The 26,802-nt window shown below is 29.4% G+C and overlaps 4 protein-coding genes and 1 long non-coding RNA gene across 7 annotated transcripts; 2 read left to right on the top strand and 3 right to left on the bottom strand.

Annotated features, from left to right (window-relative positions):
• LOC105164112 (serine racemase) lies at positions 1,395-4,832 on the bottom strand. Of its 3 annotated transcripts, XM_011082682.2 has the most exons (8): positions 4,615-4,832; positions 4,442-4,505; positions 3,240-3,415; positions 3,023-3,109; positions 2,707-2,937; positions 2,066-2,139; positions 1,789-1,975; positions 1,395-1,704 (listed from the first exon to the last, which is right to left on the bottom strand). In XM_011082682.2, exons 3-8 carry the CDS (start codon positions 3,413-3,415, stop codon positions 1,440-1,442), a joined length of 1,020 nt encoding a protein of 339 aa, XP_011080984.1. In that variant the 5' UTR covers positions 4,442-4,505; positions 4,615-4,832; the 3' UTR covers positions 1,395-1,439. The 3 variants fall into 3 exon arrangements, with proteins under 3 accessions (XP_011080984.1, XP_020550025.1, XP_011080985.1); XM_020694366.1 differs by lacking the exon at positions 4,615-4,832 and having other exon boundaries at positions 4,442-4,603; XM_011082683.2 differs by lacking the exons at positions 4,442-4,505; positions 4,615-4,832 and having other exon boundaries at positions 3,023-3,114; positions 3,240-3,398.
• LOC105164111 lies at positions 5,779-6,716 on the top strand. Its single transcript, XR_847989.1, has 2 exons — positions 5,779-5,856; positions 6,455-6,716. It is a non-coding gene; the product is annotated as an uncharacterized LOC105164111 (long non-coding RNA).
• Positions 8,452-9,363, top strand: LOC105164110 (defensin-like protein 182). Its single transcript, XM_011082681.2, has 2 exons — positions 8,452-8,524; positions 9,093-9,363. Exons 1-2 carry the CDS (start codon positions 8,467-8,469, stop codon positions 9,293-9,295), a joined length of 261 nt encoding a protein of 86 aa, XP_011080983.1. The 5' UTR covers positions 8,452-8,466; the 3' UTR covers positions 9,296-9,363.
• On the bottom strand, positions 10,310-11,916 carry LOC105164109. The gene is made up of 3 exons (XM_011082680.1): positions 11,838-11,916; positions 11,027-11,116; positions 10,310-10,606 (listed from the first exon to the last, which is right to left on the bottom strand). Exons 1-3 carry the CDS (start codon positions 11,890-11,892, stop codon positions 10,386-10,388), a joined length of 366 nt encoding a protein of 121 aa, XP_011080982.1. The 5' UTR covers positions 11,893-11,916; the 3' UTR covers positions 10,310-10,385.
• Positions 15,806-17,730, bottom strand: LOC105164233. The gene is made up of 3 exons (XM_011082847.1): positions 17,652-17,730; positions 16,649-16,738; positions 15,806-16,029 (listed from the first exon to the last, which is right to left on the bottom strand). The coding sequence occupies exons 1-3, from the start codon at positions 17,704-17,706 to the stop codon at positions 15,806-15,808; spliced, it is 369 nt and encodes a 122-aa protein (XP_011081149.1). The 5' UTR covers positions 17,707-17,730.

Below are 26,802 nucleotides of genomic sequence, written 5' to 3'. Positions count from 1 at the left end.
CTCTCTCTCTCTCTCTCACACACACACACACATTTTTTCTCTTTAGAATTTATTTATTTTTTACTATTTAATTTTTCTAACATTCAAAACATTATATTACCGAAAAATATAAATTCAAAACATTATAAATTATACGACTAGAAATAATCATTGCATTAACAAAAAAAATATAAATTATATATCTATACTAATATTTGACTAGTATGAATGTGCATATAATTATTTTTATTCAAAAGTTTTGGTAATAATTCGTTGTTGTTTTATTTTATCGTAAAAAGATTATCTATTTTTATTTTGAATTAAACTAATGTGTACTATTTATAATAATATTTTAAGAATTTTTAAAGCAAAATATGTCAAGAAATAACAACTTATTTGATTATAATATTATCATAACCATTTTAGTCATTTTACCAATAAAAGACCTTATTATGTCAAACACCCTAACATCTTATAAGTTTTAACATCTTATTTTATCCAAATACTTCAGGAGCTTATTTTTAAAATAAGATCCAAAATATTATAAGATGTTTTAGAAAAGTTTAGCCAAACACCCTCTTCGTCACAGTTATATCTGATTTATAATCTATTTATACAAACTTTTGACAATCGAAGAATACGAGTAATTTGTGTAACGTTGTTGACGTTTTTGAAAAATGTATATGTAGTTTTTTAAAAATAAGAATAGTTTATATAGATAATATTGACATTTTTTTGTAGATGTATGTATAATTTTTCAAATAAAAAGAGCTAATGTAATGCAATTATTTGAAAACTTGTGCGCTTTGGAAGATAGGTTCAACAAAGAGAAAAAACCAAGTCATATGGTGAAAATCAAGCTTATTGCCTATTTAAATTTTAATTATTTTAAATGTTAATGTTACTTTTTTCAATGACAGTGCAAAAAAATTATTATGGGTACGAGACGAGTCGAGTCGGTTCATAAACATAGTGAGCTGACTCAATTAAAATTTTGAACTCGAGCTTGAGTCAAAAATATATATTCAGAAGTTCATGAGTCGACTCGTGTGTTTATTTAATTTTTATTTATTTATGTAATTATTAATATTGTAATTCTATAAACAAGTAATATTATTAATAAAATTAATAATATTCAACAATTACTTAATATAACAAATATTATAATCCACCTCGTAATATTATATCAAAATTTTTAGCAAAGTGACAATGATAATAGCATTATTGATAAAAATAGCAATATGAAATTATATAAAAATAAGACTACATTTTAATTTAATAATCACATAATTTGATAAACTATGTCCACAAGGCCTTAAGTAAAATCCGGCAAGAACTACAACAAACAATTCAATGCATGCCCAAGTAAACTTTGGCGAGTCCAAGAATGAGAACTGTGAATTTTTGCTGAGTGCATCAGAAAAAAGAGCACATGGATGAACCTTTCAACATGGATGAATTTAGTCTTGCTCTCTTACTCTTTTATTTATGGATTCCCAGAGCACATCTAGATCCACGTTGCCACCCGAGAGTATAATGCCGATGTTTTTGCAGTCGTTCCAAGCTGGATTATTCCTGAAACTGTTGGATAGAACGGCAGCAAGGCCGATCGCTCCACTTGGCTCTATGGCCACTTTCAGGATTTCATAGCAGAGTCTCATTGCTTCAACTATCTCTTGATCGTCGACAGTAATGATGTCATCCACCAAATCTCGAATGACAGGCCTGCATGTTTGAGTGAGAGAGAAAAGATACAGAATCATGGCATGTAAAAGCAAGGCTGTTTATGCATGATATTAGGGGTTTTACCATGTGAGACTTCCAAGAAAAGCTCGAAGACCGTCAGCGATGGTCTTGGTCTCGGGCAAAGTTACAATACTGCCTGCAGCTTTGGACCGAGCAGCATCATCGGCCCCCTTTGGTTCGGCAGCCAGTATCCTGATTGCAGGATTAATGGATTTGGCAGCTAATGCCACCCCTGAAATCAAGCCACCTCCTGGAATTCATGACTAAAATGTCTTAAGCATGTGAATATGATGTCAGAGGCAGGGTATGAATGGACTTGAGAGACAGAGAGAGATCACACCGCTTACGGGAATTATGATGGTGTCAATGTGAGGAACCTGCTCCAAAAGCTCCAGAGATATGGTTCCCTGTCCACTGAACGAAAATGGTGTTAAGGTAGACAAATTTTCATTCTATGTGTTCATATAAAATTTATATCCAATGTGCTTGGGTTGATACACTATACTCTCAGCATCGGCAACACTACAGCACAGGAATCTTACAATTTATTTATTATTTCCTTTGGTATGACAAGCATGAAAATGAACCAAGTAGTAACTCAAAACCATCAAAGGTGGCAGCATAGGCGACATAAGTAGTCATTCAACAGAACAGCAGAAGTGCACAGTTGTTTCTACCATGACCATGTCCGAAACAGGTAAAATTTGAATGAACATAAAAGGCCACACGGAAAAATCCAAGGAAAAACGCAAGTCCCCTGCCCCAACAACAAACAGAGATTTCTATTGATTAACAGGAGTTAGTGAGTTCTCAACAAATTATTTGATTGTTGTAACATATTAAAGTGAGGAAGGATATCCAACAGCATGGAAGTTTCAGCATCAGAACTAGGCATATTGGAAAGGACACAATCTAGGCTATCTACACAGATTTAATCATATTGGGCGAGAGAGAAAGACATGCTCAGGCCATGGGACCTACCTTATGATGCGCCCATCATTATACGGATGAATAAGAACAGCACCGGTATCTTGTAAAACCTTTGCGGCAACCTCCTCCCTGGATTGCACATTAGCCTCACTCCAGATAATCTGACCACCGTACCGCATGACGTTCTCAACTTTGCATTTTGGAGCATTTTTTGGAATGACTATGTGTGCCGGAATTCCTCGTAGTTTTGCAGCCAAAGAAAGTGCCGCGGCATGATTACCACTATTTCGAGAGGTAGTATCAATCAGCATTCAAACAAGTATATCCAGAAAACCAACGATGTGGTATTAGTGAGCTCAGGTATAACCTGCTATGTGTTACAACCCCTTTAGCTGCCTCATCATCTGTAAGTGAAAATACGGCGTTGCAGGCCCCTCTAAACTTGAACGCTCCGCTGATCTTACAAGGAAACAAAGAGGTGCTTAATTACATCTGCAAACCCTTAAAGTGCTGCATATGCTCAAGTGTTGTGCAGGAACAAGAGTTAAGAAATTTCGAACAAAAGTCAACATCCAGTATCTCACCCTTTCTGAAAACATTCACATTTAAAGTAAAGCTTTCTTCCAGAGATAGAATTCAGAGTTTCTGAGGACAAGACTGGAGTTTTGTACGCGTAAGGGCTGATGCGTTCTTCTGCCGCTTTTATCGAAGAAATATCAGCTGCATACTTATTAATGGATGCTTGGGCTTTTGCTTCCATCTGGCACCATTCAAGTCGGAAGAGACTAAGTTGTCAAGTCATCCAATCTCAAATATCTAAATTTGTGAACAAGTTGGTATCTATGAGGAGCAAACAAAGAGATAGACGAACTCCAAGTATCAGGATTTCCCTGGTTATGAACCGGAAGACCAGGATATACTACACTATTGAACTAATGAACTAGCTGCCACCTAAAAAATAAATCACTCTTCTCCTATAAAAACAGTAAATGATGCTTTACACTCCTTATTTCCCTTTATTCTAGAAATAAATTAATTACCACACTTTTCTCTAAAGAATTACACTAATTACCGAAATAGTGCAAATATCGTTTATCAGCGACAAGACATGAAAATATTTACCCCTGGACAAGTTAGAAGCCTGTATATTTTCCAACTCGACACTTTAACTCCTGAGGATCGTGAAAATGGGCTTGAGAGGGAAAGAAAGCACAACTTATTAATCCTTGCTTTCCAAAAACGCAGTTTTCATCAAGAAATTTTATCCCAAAAATACAGCAATTCAATTATCGGCAATGTGAAACATAGCAAAACCATCTAGCTGGTTTTGTTTATGAAATGCTGCAAAAAGTTCTATTCAATCTTATATAAGCAAACTATTCACAGTAAGCATTGCAAGTTTCCAAAGAAAGAGCAGCAGAGAAAAGATCGCTGCATCTTTTTCCACATGTTTTATCATACCAATCTTCTCAGAACAAGCGACTCGTAAAGAAAAAAAAACAAGGCATCCCATGAATACAATTATTAAGAACAAAAACCAAAGATTTTGATACTACAATGAAGTTTCATTCCAGGAAACTCATCCAAGATTCAGCCAAAAACAATCCCCCGATATCAAAATCAGCAAACTCAAGATATTGCAATAACAGATACTGAAACAATCACAAAGCAAAAACGAGTTCTTCTGTGCGAATTAAGAGATGGGTTTTTCTTCAAACATCACAGTCACAGCACACACATCAAAAAAGCAATTCACCACAGTATTACTCATAAATGGAATGCTTACAGTAAGAACACGCAGAAGAGAACTGCTTAAGAAGCTCCACTTCCTCTGTTCTCTCACACAGTTTCTGTTGGAATAAACATTCAATTAGACTTCCCCATACAAACGTATGATTCCATTCCCAATATAAAGACCCAGATTTTTGCGCTTAAAATATGTGCAGCCCAGAGCTATACCATGCCAGACCCGACTTCGACCCGTTTATCCGGGTCGGGAGCCGCCGGCTATTTGTCGTCTCTCAACTGTTTGTGGCCCGTAGTGATGCATCAAAATTCAGAGTTTCAAACCCAATTCTTGTTGGAGAAATGGGGTTCAATTTCTTTTTTTCTCTTTTTTTTTGGATAATTTCAAGAAGGATTTTTGAGTTTAATATGCTTTTTCTACCTGGTCAGGAGTTTTGATTGTTTAAACAGCCTATTGTTTTTACTTTCTTTTTTTCACAAAAATGGGTGATCTATTATTAAAACTATTATTTATATCTATACTATTTATTCAGTGTAAGGACATTAAAATAACTAATTTTGATTGGTAAAGTTTACGTTAAAATTTAACATATTTCAATAGCTTTGATAATATATTCATTTTATCATATTTCTATTTAATTGCATTAAACAAATACAATAAAATTTTGGGTAAAAAAAAAAAAAAAGAAGAAGAAGGAGAAGAACACCACGGCAACTTTTATATTTACTTCATCTTAAATTTCTTTTCTTGTTTGTTTTATTTAGTCATGTTTTTCTTTTTCATTGAAAAAATCTATTTCAATTCCTAAATTTGAAAAAAATAAATTGTGATTCTCTTTAGTATATTTGGTTAAGATATGATCAAGTAAAAATATTTTATTAATAAAAAAATGGTTTTTCAATAAAATTGTACTCTCAAATACAATTATTAAAAGGAGATTTAAATGAGGATAAAATCTAATTTATTATGTCATTGAAAAATATCTAAAAGTTATACAGAAAATTGTAAGAGAAAGTAGAGAAAATACCATTTCTTTTTTTTAATTGATGGAATATTGCTAAGAGAAAGAAGAAAAAAAATGCTGAAAATTTGCTCAAAAATAATAGTAATACTATATATATATATAATAACAATTTTCAATCATGAATTTTTAAAAGGAAGAGAGAGAGAGAAGAAATTTTATTTTCAATGGCTTGACAAAATATTTTGTGTTTCTTGTGGGTGAATTGGTCAAACTACTTGTAATCCTGACTAAAAAAAATAATAGTAAATAAGTGATCACATTAATCTTTGTCAGAAATATTACAGCAATCTCAAAAAAGAGATAATATGCTACGTATATAATGTGGAGGCAAACACCAATTTAACACTGCATTTCCAGTTGATAAGCAAGAAAATGGCTGTTGTCAATCCATCCTTCTGTCTCATCATCTTTGTCCTTATTTTTGCCTCAGGTGAACAAATTTTGCAGCTCTATTTATAAAGTAAGGAAAATTTTAGTTTCGATCAAATTTGGTCGAATTAAAGTAATCATTGAGCAAATATAATATATTTACTATTTGATTGGTCACTCTTCCTTAACTATACACCAATCACACGATAAATGTATTGTACTTGCCATATGATTGACTTAGGTTCTGCTAATCCAGGTCCGGACTAGAATTTTCCATAGAGTAATTACTGATTTACTTATTACTTGTCATTAGTTGTTTGATAATTACCATAGGTATTATCAAACCTTGTTGTATCATTATTTTATTTAGGGTAAATTACAACGGACTTTTCTAAAATTTGTCATAACTACAAATATTTCCACGTTGTTTGAAAAATTACAAATACCCTTTTGTGACATCCTATTGTCGGGAGGTTTGTATTTTTTCCAACAACGATGAGATATTTATAATTATAAAAAATCTCAAGAGAGCATGTTATTATTTACCTTTTCATTTAACATGCGCATGTTATGTGTGTAAAAATTACGTCATAACTAAGACATGACATTCCACGTCTTACGTATAATAAGTAGCTAATATGGTGATATAACTAATGTAGTTGGCGAGATGGCTCATGTGGGCGATGCAGCAAAGTCGAACAAAAGATGTCAAGATGGTCTAGGCGTGTGCGGTGAATCGGTGTGCGATGCGCCGTGTTGCAGCCGGAGATGCACGGCCAAATATCCAGCATACCTAAACCCCAAGGCAATTTGTATCTCACTTGTACCGCCACGCGTGTGCTTGTGCGAGTATGATTGTTAAGGCGTTTAATCCCTTTTTTTCTTTGTGTTGGAATTGAAATAAATACCATTATTTTTCAAGACAATGAGTCCCTTCGATTCAGATATTTGTTTTTTTTTTTTTTTAAGAGATGGTGGGGGGGGGGGGGGGGTAAATTTCAGACACCAAATAATATTTATATTAATTTAATATATATTTGTAAAATAATTTGTATCTTTAACATAATAATAATTTCATAAATAATTATGAATAATAATTTAATTTTTTAAAAATTATTTTTACAAAATTAAATAGTTTCATTTATAATCTTCTGAAATAAAATAAATACACATATAGGGTAAATCACATTCATGCTTGTTTGAGATTTGAGATATTAATATTTTTTTTCAAACAATAATATTTATGATATGATTGTATCAAATTTTAGGACAGTTCGTTGTAATTTTCCCTAATTATATATATTATTAAGGGTATGTTTCAAGTTTATCATCTATCTCTTTTCTCAAGTATGTGGAAACATGTGGGTGGAATTAATGTTCCATGACTCGGGATGAAATCACTATGTAATCTATGTGAACAAAAGGATTCACTATTTTCTATATGAGATTCTCCTATTGTACATCTTAGGCGATGAACGAAATAAAATAACATTTATTAATGATGTCTTAGTATGGTGTTCAAGATTAAGGTTGAAGTTTCATGAACAAATTCGATGTTATGGGTTCGATTTCTAATGGACGTGTGGATATTTGTTTCACTTTAAGTGAATTTTTGTAGTTTATTTATTATTTTTAGTTATATTGATTGAATAGATGTATCGCTCAGTGTATTGAGATATTGGTGTAGGTTGAATTGATATTGCTCATATCAAGTTATTGTAATTTATTTATTATTATTATTATTAATAATAAAAATATTTCTTTGAAAGGAGGGTCAAAACTAGTTTTCGACTTCTTCACAAGACTCGAACTTGTGGCACATCTTTCACAGGGCCACATCGGGAAGAAAAATAAAATAACATGACGTTAATTTTGACTTGAAAAGTTTATAAAACAACTAAGGGATAATTACACTATCTTTGTGATTCACAAAATTATATCTAGTACAACTAATGTGAATCCAATAAATAGATTCATTTGTTAGTCAAAATTCATAAAATTTATTTGATATCGACAAAAAAATTTAAATAAAAATTCATATTTATCCCAAATCAACTTATTACTGACTTACTGCAAATCAAGCAAATTAGTTTTGACCGAACTACCTTTATAAATCTTCACAGACTAATGTATATGAAGAGGTACATCATCACCCTTATAGGAGTAATTTAGTCAGAAAATATGTATTTAATCTACAAATATGGGTTTTCATTCAACTTTTCACTGATATCTACAAACCCCGTAATTTTTATTAATATGTGGATTTATTTATTGGATGGGAACAAACGTCATAATAACTAGTATCACTTCTCAAACCATATAGTGTCTATCAGGAAAAAAAAAAAACTACTCCAAGTTTGACAAATTATTAAAACTAAATAAAAAAAATCATTAAATGATAAATCATTCCTCTGCAGATTCTGTGGGAAGGAGGCGTGTGTAGACTTAAAAGAAAATTTCTTGTAAGCTGAAAAAGAGAACGTGTATGATTGCTGTAATTTGCACTTAAATATAGTAATTATATGTTATTACATTGGACTTTATAGACACGCTGCAAATATAATCTTGGTCAGAAATATTACAGCAATCTAAAAAGAGATCATCTTCTATGTATATAAATGTAGAGATAAACATCAAACAAACATTCCATTTCCAGTTGATCAGCAAGAAAATGGCTGTAGTAAATCCATCCTTCCATCTCATCATCTCTGTCCTTGTTCTGGCCTCAGGTGAACTAATTTTATAACTCGACGATTTTATCTATTTTAATAGCAGTTGTTCGTCTACTTAAATTGTAAATATCAATTACTTATTATATGTCTTTAGTGTGACAATGAGCAATTTACGTCCCACAATTTATTCTATTTATAATTTTGGTCTCATTATTTTAGTATTCACCAGATTTAGTCACACAAATTACAAAAAAATTATGTATTTAGTCCCAACCATAAATTCCACTAAACACGTGCTTCGTTAAGGAACTGACTATTGATTTAACGGAGGGAGCACATGATTTACACGTGTTCTGTTGAATATTTAATGTAATTTGTGGTTGAGACTGAAACTGCAACTTTTTGTGACTTAAATTTGGTTAAGCATCACAAATAAGATAAGTTGTGGGACGTAAAATACAATTTTTCCGTCTTGAGTTGTTGATAATTTACCATAGTTGTTGGCGGCCGGTAATTGTATAACAATTAGTTCCATAAATTAAAATTTTTATTTCAAATTATGTTGCATTTGGAGTGTACATTGTGATGATTTGAGAAATATAATCTTGGTATATATATAATGCAGTTGGTGAGATGGTCCAAGCGGGCGATGCAGCGACGTTGGCCAAGAGATGCCAAGATGGCCTAGGTGCGTGCGGCGAAAGACTGTGCGATAATCCGTGCTGCGTCCGGCGATGCGTCGCCAAATATCCAGACCTAAACCCTAAGGCATTTTGTTCCTCATCAATTGGAGCACAACGTCTGTGCTTGTGCGAGTATAATTGTTAACCCATTTAATCTCTTACTTTTCTTCCTCCCAAAATATTATGATTAATGCTATCATAAACTTGCAATAGATGGAGAGTTATCTGTTGGATTGAAATAACTATTGTTTTTTTATGGTATTTATTTTTTTCTTGATTTATTTGATATTTTTTTTTATGCTTGGATCACTACAAAAAAAGAAAAAGAAAATGATTATTCTCTACTCGTTACGGCTTAAAAATTGATACTGTTTACTATAGTCAAGTAAATTGATACGAAAACTTAAGTTTTGACTATAATTAATCAACGTTTATTATAATACTCGTGACCTGTGATTGAAATATTTGCATGATTTTGAGCTCTATCTAATATATGAGATTTTTTTTCTGATTTTTGAGTAGTGCTTTGCCTTTCATTAACCAATATGAAAGGGGTTCTCGGAAGAAGATTGAAAAAATGAACAATCTTATGTGAAAAGTACAAGCAAGCCACTGGAGATATTGCAAACGAGCAAATCACTCCCTTATGGAAGAAAAAAATAATTTTTTAAAAATACAACGATTTAACCCCTCTGTCTAAAGAGGTAAATTGCTTCATTTTAAAAAAGATTGGGGGAATAAACTGCTCTTTTTTTCATAAAAAAGATAATTTACTCATTTACAATATTATATAGTGTAAATTGTAATAAATCCCAATCTTAGGTAAGTTTCGCGTAAGCTATTGTTTCTCACAAGAGCATTTCTTGTTAAGTTCAAGAATTAAAAATACTTTCATAAGCATAAGAAGTAAAAAAGAAAGAACATTAATTATTTTTGTCTGACGGCCAACAGAGGGAAAAAAAAAATTAACCAGATACCGCACAGTTGAAAATTAAATATCAATAAATATTGTATAGTACTTCTTCAATATGTTGTAAATCATAAAGTAATTTACATTATATCAAATTTCAGAGAAGGTGACTGTCATTTACCATAATAATAATAATAACAATTTCCGAATAAAAGATGATCAGAAAGCAAAAATCCACAATGGGAGAGGAGCATTTTTAATTATATACTTGTTATTCATTAGGAACATTACATATTACAATATGTAGCTTTTAATACTAATATATTTATTTTTTATAGCAATCAAATTCACAGAAGCAATATATATATTTAGTTTCAGCAGGCTGGAAACAAATTGACCATGGATGTTTATCACCATAATTAGCCACACACATTGATACACATTTCTCTTCAGTGATAGTCAAGCCGCACACGCCCATAATAATAGTACATCTGTATACTGGAGGCGGTCTTGCAATGTCCCTTACTCCTTTCATCAATTTGTTATCTTCACCATGCATGAAATATATAGAATTAATAACCAATATACAACGCAAAATACTTTTTTAGTTCTATAAACAACGGCGAAATTTGTTCTGATACCCACAACTATGTCAAATGTCGCTTTTAGTCCTATAAAACTCATAATAGTCCCACAAAGTTGTGGTTTTGGGACAAAAAAGGCATTGTGATTTTGAGTTTTATGAGACTAAAAGCGTCACCTGCCATAGTTGTGCTACAAAAAGAAATTCTGCACTTATTTTATGGGATTAAAAAAATATTTTGCCCCCAATGTACATCACACTTAGTAACCCATACCTGATATGCTTCTTTCTAGCAAATCGCTGATAGTCATAGTAGTCGAAACACGACTATGCATATATACGAAGAGACTTACCACATTTACCTAACGTGTTACCACACTTACTTTTCAAGGACGTGCTCGAGAGCTCTGTGCTAAGTGAGTGCAACGGAGAACTGCGATCTCCACCGTCAACCACTTGTATCCTTCGACTATCTGCTTGTATATGTGAAACAAAATAATAGTAAGTGCTAAGTTCAATTTGGCTTGCCCTAGTTAGACTATAAGGACGGTATAAAAAAAATATTTAAACTTTCAAATTTTGAAAATTCTGGTTAATTGGATGACAATAACTTTATACTCTGTTTTTTATATCTCTAATACCCTTATACCTTAATGTATAAGTCAATTCATTTACTTATTATATTTATACATCATTTTGCTAATGTAAAATACAAATAGATAAGACACAACGTTAAGTTTTATTTTAGGTAAAATCCTAATAAATGTATAAAATATCAATATGATATTATACTAATTAAACAAAATCTGAGTCCGATAAATTTAATAACTAATCAAAATACACAAAATCAGTTACCTTTAGCTTAAATTTGAATAAATATAAACATATTGGTAAAGCTAGCTATTAATTCATTAAAGTGATGATTATTTTGTGAAACAAATGAAAATATTTGACGCCATTTTATTCCACACATATTTTGCAAACCAAATTAATTACCTTATAAAATCTTCTCGAATTTTGATAATATATTATTTATACCTAATGAAGGTAACGACACACCTCCATCAGTAAAATATGTAATTATTTTAAATAATTTGAAATAATTTAAGATCGTTTTTTTATTTTGATAGCGCATTAACTAGACCTTATATAATAATGTTGGAAGTTGGAATATACATAGAAGAAATAATGTACCTGGTGCTAAAATGAAGGTTAGGAAAATCAAAACACTCAAACACCGAATAGCCATATATGCTATATATTATGAAGTAAAATAAACACATTCACTTACTTATATTTCTAACTACAATCCTTCTTATATAGTAGTGAAGAAAAAGTAACTATACTTTGAAGATTTAAAAAATTAGCCAAATTTTGTTAACAATATGACATGAATATTGATTCTTTCAATATGTAATTTTCTTCAAGTTAGTGTAAATTATACCAAGATTTATTGGATCTACTAAAAAAAAATGTTAGCAACAAAGAAAATAAAGTGTAATTTACTTACCTTATATATTTATTAAATTTAATTTAAGGTAGCTTACAAAAAGCACAAGTGATATATTCATAAATATTCTCTCATTGTTTGGGAAATTACCAACATTTTGTCCTTTAATTTTAACAGTTGTCCAACAACTGGCACAGTCCGTTAGTTTTTATTAAATTTACATCTATTTTTTTAGTGAACTGAACATTATGCCCTTACAGATTGTAAAACATAATCAATTATTTAAAAAAAAATTCAAATTTTTTTCTATTATTATGTGGACAAATTTTTCCTCTTTTTTTGCAATTTTTTTAATACAAGGGAAAGTTGGATAATTACAGGTCTCTGTCTAATTAAGAATTACATAATTTCAATAAATATCAGAGGTTATTAGTACTTTTTCAAATAATGAGAGATTATTTATAATTATATCGAATTTAGAAAAATCCACTGTAATTTATCCATTTAATTTTAGGACAAAATGCATGAAATCCCCTTGTGTTTTAAAAAGTATGCAAAAAACATCTTCCTATTTTCAGAGTAGGCTAAAAACCCCCTCTTATTTTGTTTTAGTCAACAAAAAAGCCCTCATTCTGTTAGCAACTAATGGGAAGTGGAGGAGACGCACGTCTGCAGCATTTAGTAGTCATTTTCTGTTGTTAATATCATATTTAATGACACTTTGGACTAAAATACCCCTCTATAGGTCTATATAACACACAAAGACGTTTTGGCTTGTTTTGTGTTTTCCTTTTGTCATTTCAAAACCTTAAGAAAAAATATTAAATTTTTTCATATTAAATTTAAATTGAAATATTAAATTATATTTACTTTATTTAATATTAAATATTAAATAAAAATATATTTCAATTCAAATAATTTTTATAATTGTTAATTATTAAATCTAAAATTATTTTTAATTAATTAAAATATATATTTAATTACAATAATTATTGTTATAATTATTATTAAATAGCAAAAAATATTTAATTATTATAATTATTTAAAATATCTTTAACTAACTAAAATATATTTTAATTAATATAATTAAAATTAATTAAAAAAGAAAAAAAACCTGCGATTTCGTCCCTTTTTCGTCCGAAACTTGTTTCTAAGTTTCCGGCACCGTCCGGACGAATTTCCGACGGTCAGTGGTACCATTTGAATCCTATCTTGAAGACGAACATTTCCATATCTTCAATTTGAGTTTTTCTCAATCATAGAGAGTGAGCTCAAGCAACGACCGCCGAACATGTTTCTCATCTCCTTCCGGTCGAATCTCTATCTCAGACGACCACCATCAGACTCATCTCTTTAAGACGATTCTAACGAAACCGGCCTCACTCAATTTAGTAAAGAATTTACAGAGATATGAGGATTTTAACAAAATCTCGTCGCCGGCGACGAGATGGTGGGGGGGAGCCGGGGGTAGCGGGTGGGGGTGGTGAGGGTGGTGGGGGGCAGCGGGGGGTAAGGGGTGGGTGGGGTAGTTAGTTTTTTTTCTTTAAATATATAATAATAATATATTTTTAAAATTTTATATTTAATATAAGTTAAATAATTTGTTGAATCTAGACCTTTTATTTTTTCAAAATCTAACGATTGAGATTAATTGATTAGATCTAACGATCAATATTTGATAAAAAAAGATTCAATGGTCATTAAAATAAGAAATAATATATATTAACTAAGGGTATAATGGTCATTTTTAAAAAAATAACACTGTTAATTTCTAAAAAAATAACACCGGTAGTTTGATTTAATGTAGAGGGGACGATTGAGTTGAATTTTACAAAGTACATGGAAGCTTTTAGCCTATTTTAAAAACAGGGGGAGTTTGCAGACTTTTTAAAACACATGAGGTTTATGCATTTTGTCCTTTAATTTTATTAGAGATATCAAATGATAGTTTATTAGCTAAACATTAGTATTGTTGATTCGTGGCGCTGCAATTCTTTTGAACAAACAATCATAACATACGTGGTTAAATGCATTTTTTTGAATTAGGTCATTTAATTTTTTATGATAGTATTTTGGTCTCATATTTGGTGTACCTGGTGCCAAAATGAAGGTTAGGAAAATCAACACATTCAAACACCGAATAGCCATTCTATATATTATGAAGTAAATAAATTCAAATACTTACCTATCTTTCTAACCACAATCCTTCTTATATAGTGATGAAGAAAGTAACTTTACTTTGAAGATTTCAATAATTAGGCAAATTTTGTTAACAATTAAATATTGACGCCTTCATCATGTAATTTTTCTTCTAGTTAGTGTAATTTTATTTGGATTTATTGGATCTACTGAAATGAGCATTGTAAATAAAATCAATTTTCTAATTTCACGCGCATGTTTTTACACTCTTGAAATATTCCCTTTTAATACTCCTGAATGTAAATAAATATATATAAATATTGTAACAAAAATATAAAAATTGGGTGTCGAGTGTGGAAAAAAAAAAAAGAGTTGGGGGAAATATAGTCTTTTGAAAATGAACCAAACAAGATATAAGTTTTCGCATTGATTTTGTATGATCGTGATATATAATATTAATTTTTTATTATTTTAAAGTTGTAATTATTTATAATGTAGATATGTTTTCTTTTTTTGGTAGTATATTGAGTTACCATGGATATTAAGACGTATCCATTATAATGTAGAAGAATAACTCGTCAATTGTAGTCAATTTATACCAAAACTGAAATATAATCACACATGTTCAAAAAATTACCGATAAACTCTTGATATATGATATAATTATATGTATATTTAGATGATAAGGTAAATATTATCACTAGAAGAAATTTAATATGAAAAAATTATTTTTTAGTTCGCTAAGTATGCCCATATTAATTTTAGTCTTGTAACTATTCCCTTTTCTTTATTAAGTCCTTTAAGTTTTAAAATGGATGAAATTTATTCTTGCGGTGATCGAAATTTTGATTTTTAATCAGAAAAATGACAAGACATACCAATTGAATTTTTATGGGAATTTTTAATCCTACGCGACTTTAGACATGAGTTGAAAAATACGTTGAATATGATTATATTATATGTATAATTATAGTTGATAAAAGTAAAATTATTATTTAACAAAAGGACTACAAATTGAATTCAAAAAAGGCTCGTGATTGCCCCAGCAGCCTACCCTCATTCCAGACTGAAAATAGATTTGGGCGACAATGTTGCCTAGAGGTTCGGTCATTGCTGCAATGGGCGACTCCGAGGGCGACGGTCGCCCGCTGCGCCCTTTTCTTACATTACGTACATTGCAACTATGATATAATATAATAGACTCCACACACAAAAAATAAGAATACCCATTCATCTATAGTTTATTTACACAAATCACTCATATTTTTTAAAAAATCATACATACACCTGTAGGAAATGTTAACATCATTTTACACAAAGTATCCCCTATTTTTTGAGAATATATACACCCCTAAAAAACATCGACATCATTCCACAAACTCCTCTTATTTTTTGTTGTGATTTTTATAATTACGTAGAAGACATGAATAATTTATATAAATAAATTATAGTAATAATTTCAAACTAAAGATGATAGAAACCAAAAGCCACAATGGGAGGATCATTTTTATTGATTTATTTGTTATTCATTTACGAATTACATATTGCAATATATAGTTTCTAATACTAATATTTATATTTTTTTATAGCAATCATATTCACACAAACAATATGTATATTTAGTTTCAGGAGGCTGGTAACAAAATGACCGCGGATGTTTATGTGCATAATTACCGACACACATATATAGACAATCCTCTTCGCTTATAGTCAGGTCGCACACCCCGAGATTAATAGTACATCTGAGCACCGAAGAAGGACTTCCAGCATCTTTTACTCGTTGCATTAATTTGTTTTCTGCACGTAAAACATCAACTTATTTATATATACAAATTATCCATACTTTTTGAAAAATTACATATGCACTACAAATATCAACATCATTAATACAAAATTACCCATGCCTTTTGAAATATTATACATACATCCCCCAAAAATATCAACATCATCACACAAACTACCAATGCCTTTTTTTGGATGTCAATGGTGGTTTCTATAATTACACATAAGACAAGGATGGTTTGCACAAATGGATCGTAGATCAGAGGGTGTAAATATAATTATCCACCTAAGGTTTAATTACACAAATACTCCATATCTTTTACAAAATTATAAGTAATCCCTTGATTTTGTAGTTGTAAATACAAGTATAATTCTTATTCAATGTCGAAACTACACAAACAACCTTCAAGAGGTGTACCTATAGTTTTGAAAAGGGCAGACGGTGTTTATGTAGGTGTAACTTCAAGAGGTGTAGATGTATTTATCTTAACCGATATGCATCACACAAAGTAATCCATAATCAATATGCTTCCTTCTAGCAAAGTATTGATAACCCTAGTAATAAAAGCGGTACTTTGCATACCAAGCTTATTGAGAGGTTTGCCGCATTTGCCCAACGTGATACTACACTTACCGTTCGAGTATATGCTCGAGGGCTTTGTGCCCAGTGATTGTGTTGGAGGACTGCGAACTCTACCATCTGCCACTTGTATCCTCTGATGTCCTACTTGTACATGTGAAAAAAAATAACAGCAGGGATTAAATTCACTTCAGCTTGCCCTCTTATTCCATACTAGGAAATTTTAATCCACACTCGATTCAATCAAATCTGAACCAATCATATGGCAAGTACAATACAACTGCCGTGCGATTGGTGGATAGTTTAGGAAAAGTGAACAATCACATTTATAGTAAGTGTGATACACTTGCTCTATAATTAATTTGGTTCGACCATAAAAACATATCTATATACTAATAAACCCTTCAAACACCCTTCTAATTTTGAAAATTCTTCCTAATTGGATGAAATAGCCTTATACTTTTGTTTTTTTGGTCTCTAATAGCCATATACCTCAATGTATGATTCATTTTAGTTACTTCTTATTGTAATTTATATAGCATTTTGCCCCGCGGTAAAATAAAAGTTTAATACGCAACATAAACATAGATAAGACAATATGTTAAAAGTTTTGTTTTAGGTCAATTCCAAGTAAATATATAAAATATTAATACGACATTATACTAATTAAACAAAAAATGATGCAGGTAATATGAATAACTTATCAAAATCCATAGAATTAGATAACTTCGAATGTGAATAACTAAAAAGAATATTGATAAAGCAAATTGATTAAAGTGATAATTTATTTTTTTAAAAAAAATGAAAATATTTAAGCCCATTTTATTCCACACACATTTCACCAACCAAATATTAATTATATTATAAATCTTCCCCTTTAATTATATATTATTTATACCAAATGAAGGTAACGACACGCCTCCATCAATAAAACATGTAATTATTTTAAATATTTCGGAACAATTTAAGTTTATTTATTTATTTTGATTGTGCATTAATTAGACCTTATGTAATGATATATGGAAGTTGGAATATATATATAGAAGAAATAATGTACCTGGTGCTAAAATGAAGGTTAGGAAAATCAAAACACTCAAACACCGAATAGCCATATATGCTATATATTATGAAGTAAAATAAACACAATCACTTATATTTCTAACTACAATCCTTCTTATATATATAGTAGTGAAGAAAAAGTAACTGTACTTTGAAGATTTCAAAAATTAGCCAAATTTTGTTAACAATGTGACATGAATATTTATTCTTTCAATATGTAATTTTCTTCAAGTTAGTGTAAATTATACTAAGATTTATTGGATCTACTAAAAAATGTTAGAGACAATGAAAATAAAGTGTAATTTACTTACCTTATATATTTATTAAATTTAATTTAAGGTAACTTACGATAAGCTCACGTAACATATTCATAAATATTCCCTCATTGTTTGGGATATTACAAACATTTTGTCCTTTGATTTTAACAGTTGTCCAACAACTGGCACAGTCTGTTAGTTTTTGTTAAGTTTTCATCTATTTTTTTAGTGAACTGACTATTATGCCCTTACAGACGGTAAAACATAATCAATTATTTTTTTAAATTTTTTTCTATATTATGTGGACAAATTTTTCCTCTTTTTTTGCAATTTTTTTAATACAAGAGAAAAGTGGATAATTACATGTCTCTGTCTAATTAAGAATTCCATAATTTCAACAAATATCAAAGGTTATTGATAATGTTTCAAACAATGAGAGATTATTTGTAATTACATCAAATTTTAGAAAAGCTCACTGTAATTTATCCCTTTAATTTATTAGAGATATCAAATGATAGTTTATTAGCTAAACATTAGTATTGTTGATTCGTGGCGCTGCAATTCTTTTGGATAAACAATCATAACGTACGTGGTTAAACACGTTTTTTTCACTTAGGTTATTTATTTTTTTTATTCTTTAATTTTCTCTGATAGTATTTTGATCTCATATCTTTTTAATTTTTGTAATTTTATTCTTTTTTTTCTTTATCGAAATTCACCCTTTTGCCGGTGAAGGTGAACTTCGAAAACAAAAATAACTAAAATTACAAAAATTAAAAAGATGCAGGATCAAAATACCACCTTAATTAAAAAAATTAAAGAGCAAAAATGTTGGAAAAAATGAATCAGTAGGAACAATAACCCCAATTTCATTAGATGCACATGCATTTTTGGTAAGAATGGTGAACTCTGGCAAAAAAAAAAAGACTAAAATTACCAAAATTAATTAAAAAAATACAAAATCAAAATACTATCTTAAAAAGTTAAAGAAAAACCAATTAATCTAAACTACGAAATCAACATGACACATGAACAAATTTGAAGTTTGATATGTATGGGCATGCGGCAAAGTCCCTCCCACCCCCACCTCAAAAAAGAAAAAAAAAAGAATTATATATCTATACTATATTATATGGAGAGCACCTCGATAGTGTCTCTCCCTTTATCGATCTGTTATTTTTTATTTTGTTTAATTATTTTAATATGTTTTTTTTTCTTTTTTCTCAGCCTCCATTTTTTTCTCTCTTAACTTCCATATTTTTTCTTCTCTCACTTTTCTCTAAATAACTATTCACAATCTCTATCTTCTTCATATTTTTTATTATTTAATTAAAATATATACTGAACAAATGTAATAATTGAATTTTAATATTTTAAATTAAATACACACAAATTTTGATATGCCACACATACTAAAAAATGAAGAACGTAACGGTCCACAAACATGTGTGATAGAAATCTCTTACGTGGGGGAAATTAAATTGCATTGTGAAAACATGTCTACTTGTACGTGCATACATAATCATGTCTCATAATTTTAGTTGGAATTTTTGGATATCTACTATAAAAATATCGGCAATTTAAGAACATTAAAGTTATATTTAAATTGATGGATTTAAATTTGAGAGAAGAATTTGAAGAGAGAATTTTAAATGACTTAATACTTGAAAATTTTGAAATTTTTTGTTATTTAATAAAATATAATTCAAATTTACAGATGAAGAATTTAGAAATAAAAAAATAATAAATCTTTTGTTAGAGTATAGTATTCATTAAGAACAACAAAGGCAAAGTATAACTCAAAGTATGAATAACATTTATATATTAAAGTTATTCAACTCTAAATTATGATTTGTTCGACTAAGGTTGACGGTATCACTAAAAGAAATATAACATTTTTGTCATGGTTCATTACCGTAGTTAAAATTATAGTAAATATTGATGCTCTCCATGATATATGACATAGACTATGCAAGCCTTGGACGGTAAGGCGAAAATGTCAATTTTAGTCTTGTTCAAACTTTAATTTTTTTAAAAAATATATAGAAAAAAATTAAATGTTGGACGGACGTTATTATAATTTTTTTAGAAAAATAATACAAATATAGGATACAAAACCAAACGGAAGCTAATGGAATAGATCAATTGTTGGGCGAACGTTATTATCAGAAAAGGTATCAACAATTTCTCAAACAACGAGCCTGTATTTATAATTCACCTTATATGTATAAGTCTTTTCATTTCACATATTTAATTAACTAATGAAAGGTCTTGCAGAAAATAAGTAGTCATCAAATGGATATGCAAAATTATTATTTGATAGATCCCTTTTTGTACAAGACAAGATTTGAGGGTCAGCATTTTATATAGCAAAAACAAAATCTAGCTGAAGATCCAGGGTTCCATTCACACCCCCCTTGTGCTGATCGTCCATAGTAACCCTTGCAGAAGGCAAGACACTCAAGATCAGTAAACTTTATTGTGCATGCTCCATGAGCATATCGGCAGACCTCATCTTTTACCGGCGTATGGCTGCCCGAGATCACCCCTCTACCTTCCACCACTTCTCCCATATCACTACCTATAACTGCATTCATCAAACACATTTATTAGTAATATATATTATTTATTCGTCCGACGTATACATATTATAAAAATGCAAATAAATAAGCTTAGGAGTGGCAAACGGGACAAAACAGAATTACTGATTTAATTTTTAGCAGGTTTCGAGATTTTGAATGTCCGGAAAAGCACTTGTGCTTCTTCGTGTACGATGAATTCATGAACAATTACGATCGTTCAGAATAAAATCAGAAGGACAGAGATCTTACCCAAGACAAAAATGAAAACAAAGAGAACACCAAAGTTTGTAGTGACACTGGCCATCTTGGTAATGAGTTCTAATTTATTTTGTTTTTTGCTATTGTTTTGGAGGGGTAGCATTTGTGTGTGGGTGTTGGTATATATAGGGGAAAATGTGTTGTTTTACATTTTTAAAATTTTGGGATATTATGTAATTAAATTCTTGAAAGGCTATGAAATTTATAACATTTTTCAAATCCCAAAACTAGGAAAGTAATCATTTATAGATCTTTAGTGCCCACTGCCCAGGAGCAAGACATAAAATGGTATAGATTGTAATTATTGGAATTTTATTGCGGATAATTAATTAATTAATTAACTAATGGAGTAATTTTAAAATTCAGATTTTTTGGTGTGATACATAATTTTGTTAAAATAAGTTGGCAACAATCATCATTAATTATGTCAATGCCCATTATCCAATTCCAATCTAGTGAATTGTTTGTTCCAAATGTTACTCGCATCTTATATTGTGATTAATGTAAACATATTATGTGTAAAATCTTTTTATAAATAAAATAAATAATATAATCTTTGTACATGTAAAGTATATATACTAAATGAAATAGAAAATACAACGAATTTCGAAATAGAAAATTAAATCTGGTCATATCTTGTTCCATTAAACGTAAATTATATTGTCTCAAAAAAGAAATTAATCCTAACACTAGAAGAAATATAACATTTAATTATAGTTAATTATCACGGCTAAAAAGAAATAAACCATAGTAAACAATCATTAACTACAACCACGCAACATTTACTGTTCGTGGTTTCTGCCAAGGTGGTTGAAACGTTTGTCATGGCTAAAAGCCGTGGTGAATGTTTTTGCTATAGTTAAGAGCCACGTCGAATACTTTTGTCATTATAAATAAACTAAATTTTTGCATCAATTTATTTTTAACTACAAAAATTCATTATTGTATTAAGATAAGTTGCATATAGTACTTACGTAGGTTTAACTAAACAAAGTTGCTGATATTTTTTTTTTCTTTTCCCAAAGTTAACAAAGTTTCTTTGAAGTACATATATTATGTTGTTGACTTGAAGTTATAAGTTACCATCAAGGAGCCGTATAAGAGATTTATGTTACAACTTCGGTTATAATGTCAAACTCGCGAAGTAGTGATTGGTCGAAAAAATATGATTCAATTGGAGAAAATTCGAGCAATAGAATCCTTCTGAATTTTATTTGTGTGGCAATACCGTTGTGACATGTCATGTAATATGCGGAAAATGTGTATCATGTAAGTATCATAAATTATATATATATATATATATAAATGAAATATCTATTAAAATAAATACCTACATACTATATACAAAATAGAAAATTCAAGCAACAACAATAGAAAATTCTTGCAACAAAATTCTTAAGACAAAAACAACATACATAACGCGGCTTTGAGCATATCAACAAAATCAAGCATCGACATGGAACAAAGCCAACTTATGAACAAGCATAATTTCTGTAAAAATCTAACGGGTAGTTTTCTAAACAGAAACAGGAATATGTATTACAAAAACAAACAAGAAATGTTTTAATATAAATTCTAGAAAAATTAAAAAAAGGGCCTTCATTTTATATAAATAAATTATGAAAAAATAAGAATAAGTTACCTTGACTTAATTCGAACTGAGGTTTCACCTTCAGCACCCAAATGTAATAAAAAAAATAGAAATTAATAATAAAATGATGGTAACGAAAAAAAATATAAAAAAAATGGGTCTCGAAAATTCACCAAAACTTCGATCTTTCATTTTTAAGCTACAGGTAAGTTTTTTTTTTTTTTAAAAAAAAAAATAGAGGCAAGAAAGTTACTTACAGACGGACTAACAAGCTTGAAGAAGGATGAAAAAATGGCCAGCCTTGTATTAAATTAATCACACCTCTTGAGGTGTGATGAGTTATATAAGTAAAATAGTAAATAATATCGGGCTTGGAATTTATACAGGGCCTTATACAAGAAAATAAATATCAATTTTCTTATACAGACTAATATATCAAAGTAAAGGGGCGTTAAAGTACAACAAACACATAAAGTATAAGGTGAAGTATGAATAACATTTAGATTAAAGGATTCAACTCAATTTATAAGTACTTATTTAAGTTTGTGAAGTTTTTATATTGATTTGTTTGCTCGACGTTGATGGTGTCGATAGAAAAATTAAAAAAAATATGACTTTTTTTATGGTTAATTATCATAATTAAAAGTAAAAATTATGACAACTAATACCATAATTGTGCAACAGCTACTACCCTTTGTTTTTACAGGTGAAAAACTAGTCACAATTAAAAATCACGAAAAATATTTTGATCATAGCTAAAACTATGATGAATGTTGATTAACCTGGTGACTTGTTTGGTTTTGTTTTCATTCTCAATTTTCATTTTTGCAGTATTTTCAAGTGAATTTTTATTTTTGTATCAAGTTCTATGCGAAACAAAAATATATTTGGATTTATATTTTTAAGTTCTTGAATGAAAATATATGATAGAATTGTGTTTTGTAATAATATCTTGTATGAGAAGACTGTGATAGAATGCAAATATATTTGGATTGAATTTTTTTGTGATAGTTTTTTGTAGGAGAAGTTGTAATAGAATGAAAATTGTGTTTTGTAGGATAAGTTGTTTAGAAATTATCAATACCTCCCCCCATATTATGAAAATTTTATCCTTGCTGAAATTTTAATTTTTTAAAAAGTTGAAAAAAATATTAAGACTACATAATGTTAGATTGATGTTACTAAAGATATATATAAAAATAAATAAATAAAAATATAATTTATGATCCAGAAAGACACTTTGGGCAATTCAATATATAAAAGTTGGATAAATACTCTAACGGAAGCTAATAAAATGGGTCAATAGTTAGACATACATTATTATCAAAAGGGGTAGGGGTGGCAAATGGTCGGGGTTGGTTCAGGTTAAAGAGGAGTGTGTGAGAACAACGTGCGTGTTCCTAGAGAAAGAGAAGACGGGTGGGTTCTTGTCAATTTTTTTTTTTCTTTTTTATGGATTGAATTCATATAAGCCTCATTAACAACCCATGTTAGGCCGATATCCAACTCATATAAAATATAGTTTTATTTAACTCATATCAACTTATTTCAAATTACAACTAATCCAATCCGACCCAAAACGAGTTGGATTGGATTGAATCCATGGCTCTAAACCCATCTTGACAACCTTAAAACGGGGTATAGATAATTTTATTTGATATATGTCAAATATCAAAGGGAACACACGACGTAAGTCACCTCGTAAATTATATCATACTCATGAATTAGTTACGTACGTTATGGCATATTTTTGTTTATTTATTTATTTTTTGTCGTTCTTAAATTTATAAGTATCAAATAAATACGTCTTGTCTTTCACATACTTAATTATAAACTAATGAAAGGTATGGAATAGAGCAAAAACAGTGATAATTATTATTTGATAGATCCGTTTTAGGACAACAATGTGAAGGAAATCAGCATGGTATAGAGCAAAAACAGTATCTAGCTGGAGATCCAGGGTTGGTTTCACACCCGCCTTGTGCTGATGCTCCATATACTTTCTTGCAGAAGGCGACGCACTTTTCATCAGTAAGATCTCTTGTGCATGCTTTATACCCATATCGACAGATCCCATCCTTCACCGGCGTTAGCCCTGAAATCACCTCTCTACCGTCCACCATTTCTCCCATATCACTACCTATAACTGTAGTCATCAATAACGTTAATTACTAAAAATAAAACAACATTCGTTCTGACGAATATATATATATATATATATATATATAAAGTAAATTATACAACAAGCTTTTTTTAAAATTTAACATGATTATATACATATATATATATATGTATCCTGTTATTAATTGAAAAATTATCAATGCCCACCGATGTTTAATGAAATTATATGGTTCTTTGACTGAGGCCTAGAATCCATTTGTCTATGTTTTTTTAAAACAAGTAATAATTTGAAAATTTGTAATAAAAAGTTGACGATGTAAAATTCTTAAAAAAAGTTGATTAAATTTAGGAGTGGCGAATGCCATTTTATCAATTTAACGCCTCATCAAGACAAAACATCGATATGTATAATGAAATTTACATTTATATACAAGCTGTTGCGCTTGTCTTGAAAATCAATAAGAACTATAGGTTCAGGTTTTAGTATGTTTCGTGATTTTAAATCTAAAAAAAACACTTGCAATTTTTCGTGTATGGAATAATTTGTGATTCTACTGAATGAACATAATCAAAAGAAAGAACTCTTACCCAAGACAAGAATGAATATAAAGAGAAAACAAAAGTTGGTAGTGGCCATCTTAGTAATGAGTATTTATAATTTATTTTTTTATTTTTTTTTTGGAGGGATAGCATTTGTGTGGGTATATATATACATAGGGGAAAATATGTTGTTTTACATTATTAAAATTTTGGGATATTATGTAATTAAATTCTTGAAAGGCTATGGAATTTATAACATTTTTCAAATCCCAAAACTAGGAAAATAATCATTTATAGATCTTTAGTGCCCACTGCCCAGGAGCAAGACATAAAATGGTATTAATTGTAATTTTATTGCGGACAATTAATTAATTAATTAATTAGTGGAGTAATAAAAGTTTCAGATTTTTTTGGTGTGATTACATAATTTTGTTAAATTAAGTTGGCAACAATCATCACTATATCAGTGCCCATCATCCAATTCCAATTTAATGAATTTTTTTTGTTCCAAATGTTACAGTACAAATGTCATGTATATAAAATCGTCCCTTAAATAAAATAAGTAATATCATCTTTGTACACGAAACGTATATATAGTAAATGCAATCAAATTTAAAATAAAAAATTCGATTTGATCATACTTTGCTCCATTGAACGTAAATTACATTGTTTTGAAAAGGATATAATTCTAAATATTTATTTATCATGAAAAATTCATTTTTTTGTACCGAGAAAGGATTAGCTTCACATGTACACTAATTAAAGGGTGAATAGCAATTTATCCCGTATGTTTCTTAAAATAAAACAATCTACCTCCTTAGACTTATATCAATTTTCAATGAATTTTTTTTCCTATTTCCCCTCACAGATGTAGCGTACTAAATATTACGACCACAAAATCTTTTCTTTTATACTTATATCAATATTTCCCAAAATCCATTACGAATTATTCATTCATCTATATAATTATTTTATGTAATATAGAGTTACTTATATTGAGCAATAAATTTAAATTATGATATATTTTAGGACTATGACAAACTAATAAATTATCATAGTCCTTGTATTGTGGTACGTTCTATTAAAAACGTGACATGATTCATTCTGTTTGACGGACAATAAATTTCAAAAAATAGAGAGTACCCCGTTACTAATATTTCTTCTATTTTTTCTATCAATCAAAAAGGCAATTGAATTTTACAGTCAATCAAACATCAAATGCTGTACAAATTAAACCAAAACCAAAAATTTATGTACATAGTTTAGAATTGTTAGCCCGAAATTAAGTTCTCAGCCCATAATATACCTTTGGATCCATGACCCGGTTCATGTTTGGAATAAATTATCTACATTATATTATTTATTAAAGCTTAAAATTTTAAAATTTATACTTATCTTTTTCTACATATATCCTTTTTTATTATATAATTCTTTATTACGCGTATTTAGAATTGGGTTAAGTACACTCAGACCCCTATAAAATTGTGTTCTCGAATAACTAAAATTATATTTATACTTTGTTTGAAAATTTATTATTTACATATAATCTCCTTTTATTAGAGTTTGGACAAAAAATATTGATGTTAGTAAAATATAATTATATACTTTTTTAATTTTACCATTCATTTAATATTTTTACGTAATAATTTTGACTTTATAAAAAAAATATATATAATGATGTTAACCTCACTCCATGTACATATATTATATTTATCTCTTTATAAGTAAAATATATATATTTGGAATATTAAATGATGCCAAAATTAGAAATAATGTACTTTTTTTTTACTAATGTCAGCA

The sequence above is a fragment of the Sesamum indicum genome, linkage group LG6 (genome assembly GCF_000512975.1).
Source record: "Sesamum indicum cultivar Zhongzhi No. 13 linkage group LG6, S_indicum_v1.0, whole genome shotgun sequence".
NCBI lineage: Eukaryota > Viridiplantae > Streptophyta > Magnoliopsida > Lamiales > Pedaliaceae > Sesamum > Sesamum indicum.
Note: the sequence above shows the minus strand (reverse complement) of the source record. Positions and strands in the feature narration are given on the sequence as shown.

What these genes read in the sequence shown, in the direction of transcription:
- LOC105164109 (XM_011082680.1), bottom strand. Translation starts at nt 11,892, where the DNA reads ATGGCTATTCGGTGTTTGAGTGTTTTGATTTTCCTAACCTTCATTTTA. An exon ending in AACCTTCATTTTAGCACCAG is followed by an intron (nt 11,117 to 11,837) that starts GTACATTATTTC and finishes ATATACAAGCAG; the next exon opens with ATAGTCGAAGGATACAAGTG. An exon ending in CTCGAGCACGTCCTTGAAAA is followed by an intron (nt 10,607 to 11,026) that starts GTAAGTGTGGTA and finishes TGCATGGTGAAG; the next exon opens with ATAACAAATTGATGAAAGGA.
- LOC105164233 (XM_011082847.1), bottom strand. Translation starts at nt 17,706, where the DNA reads ATGGCTATTCGGTGTTTGAGTGTTTTGATTTTCCTAACCTTCATTTTA. An exon ending in AACCTTCATTTTAGCACCAG is followed by an intron (nt 16,739 to 17,651) that starts GTACATTATTTC and finishes ATGTACAAGTAG; the next exon opens with GACATCAGAGGATACAAGTG. An exon ending in CTCGAGCATATACTCGAACG is followed by an intron (nt 16,030 to 16,648) that starts GTAAGTGTAGTA and finishes TTTTACGTGCAG; the next exon opens with AAAACAAATTAATGCAACGA.
- LOC105164110 (XM_011082681.2), top strand. Translation starts at nt 8,467, where the DNA reads ATGGCTGTAGTAAATCCATCCTTCCATCTCATCATCTCTGTCCTTGTT. An exon ending in TGTCCTTGTTCTGGCCTCAG is followed by an intron (nt 8,525 to 9,092) that starts GTGAACTAATTT and finishes TATATAATGCAG; the next exon opens with TTGGTGAGATGGTCCAAGCG.
- LOC105164112 (XM_011082682.2), bottom strand. Translation starts at nt 3,415, where the DNA reads ATGGAAGCAAAAGCCCAAGCATCCATTAATAAGTATGCAGCTGATATT. An exon ending in TGTGAATGTTTTCAGAAAGG is followed by an intron (nt 3,110 to 3,239) that starts GTGAGATACTGG and finishes TTGTAAGATCAG; the next exon opens with CGGAGCGTTCAAGTTTAGAG. An exon ending in GGGGTTGTAACACATAGCAG is followed by an intron (nt 2,938 to 3,022) that starts GTTATACCTGAG and finishes CTCTCGAAATAG; the next exon opens with TGGTAATCATGCCGCGGCAC.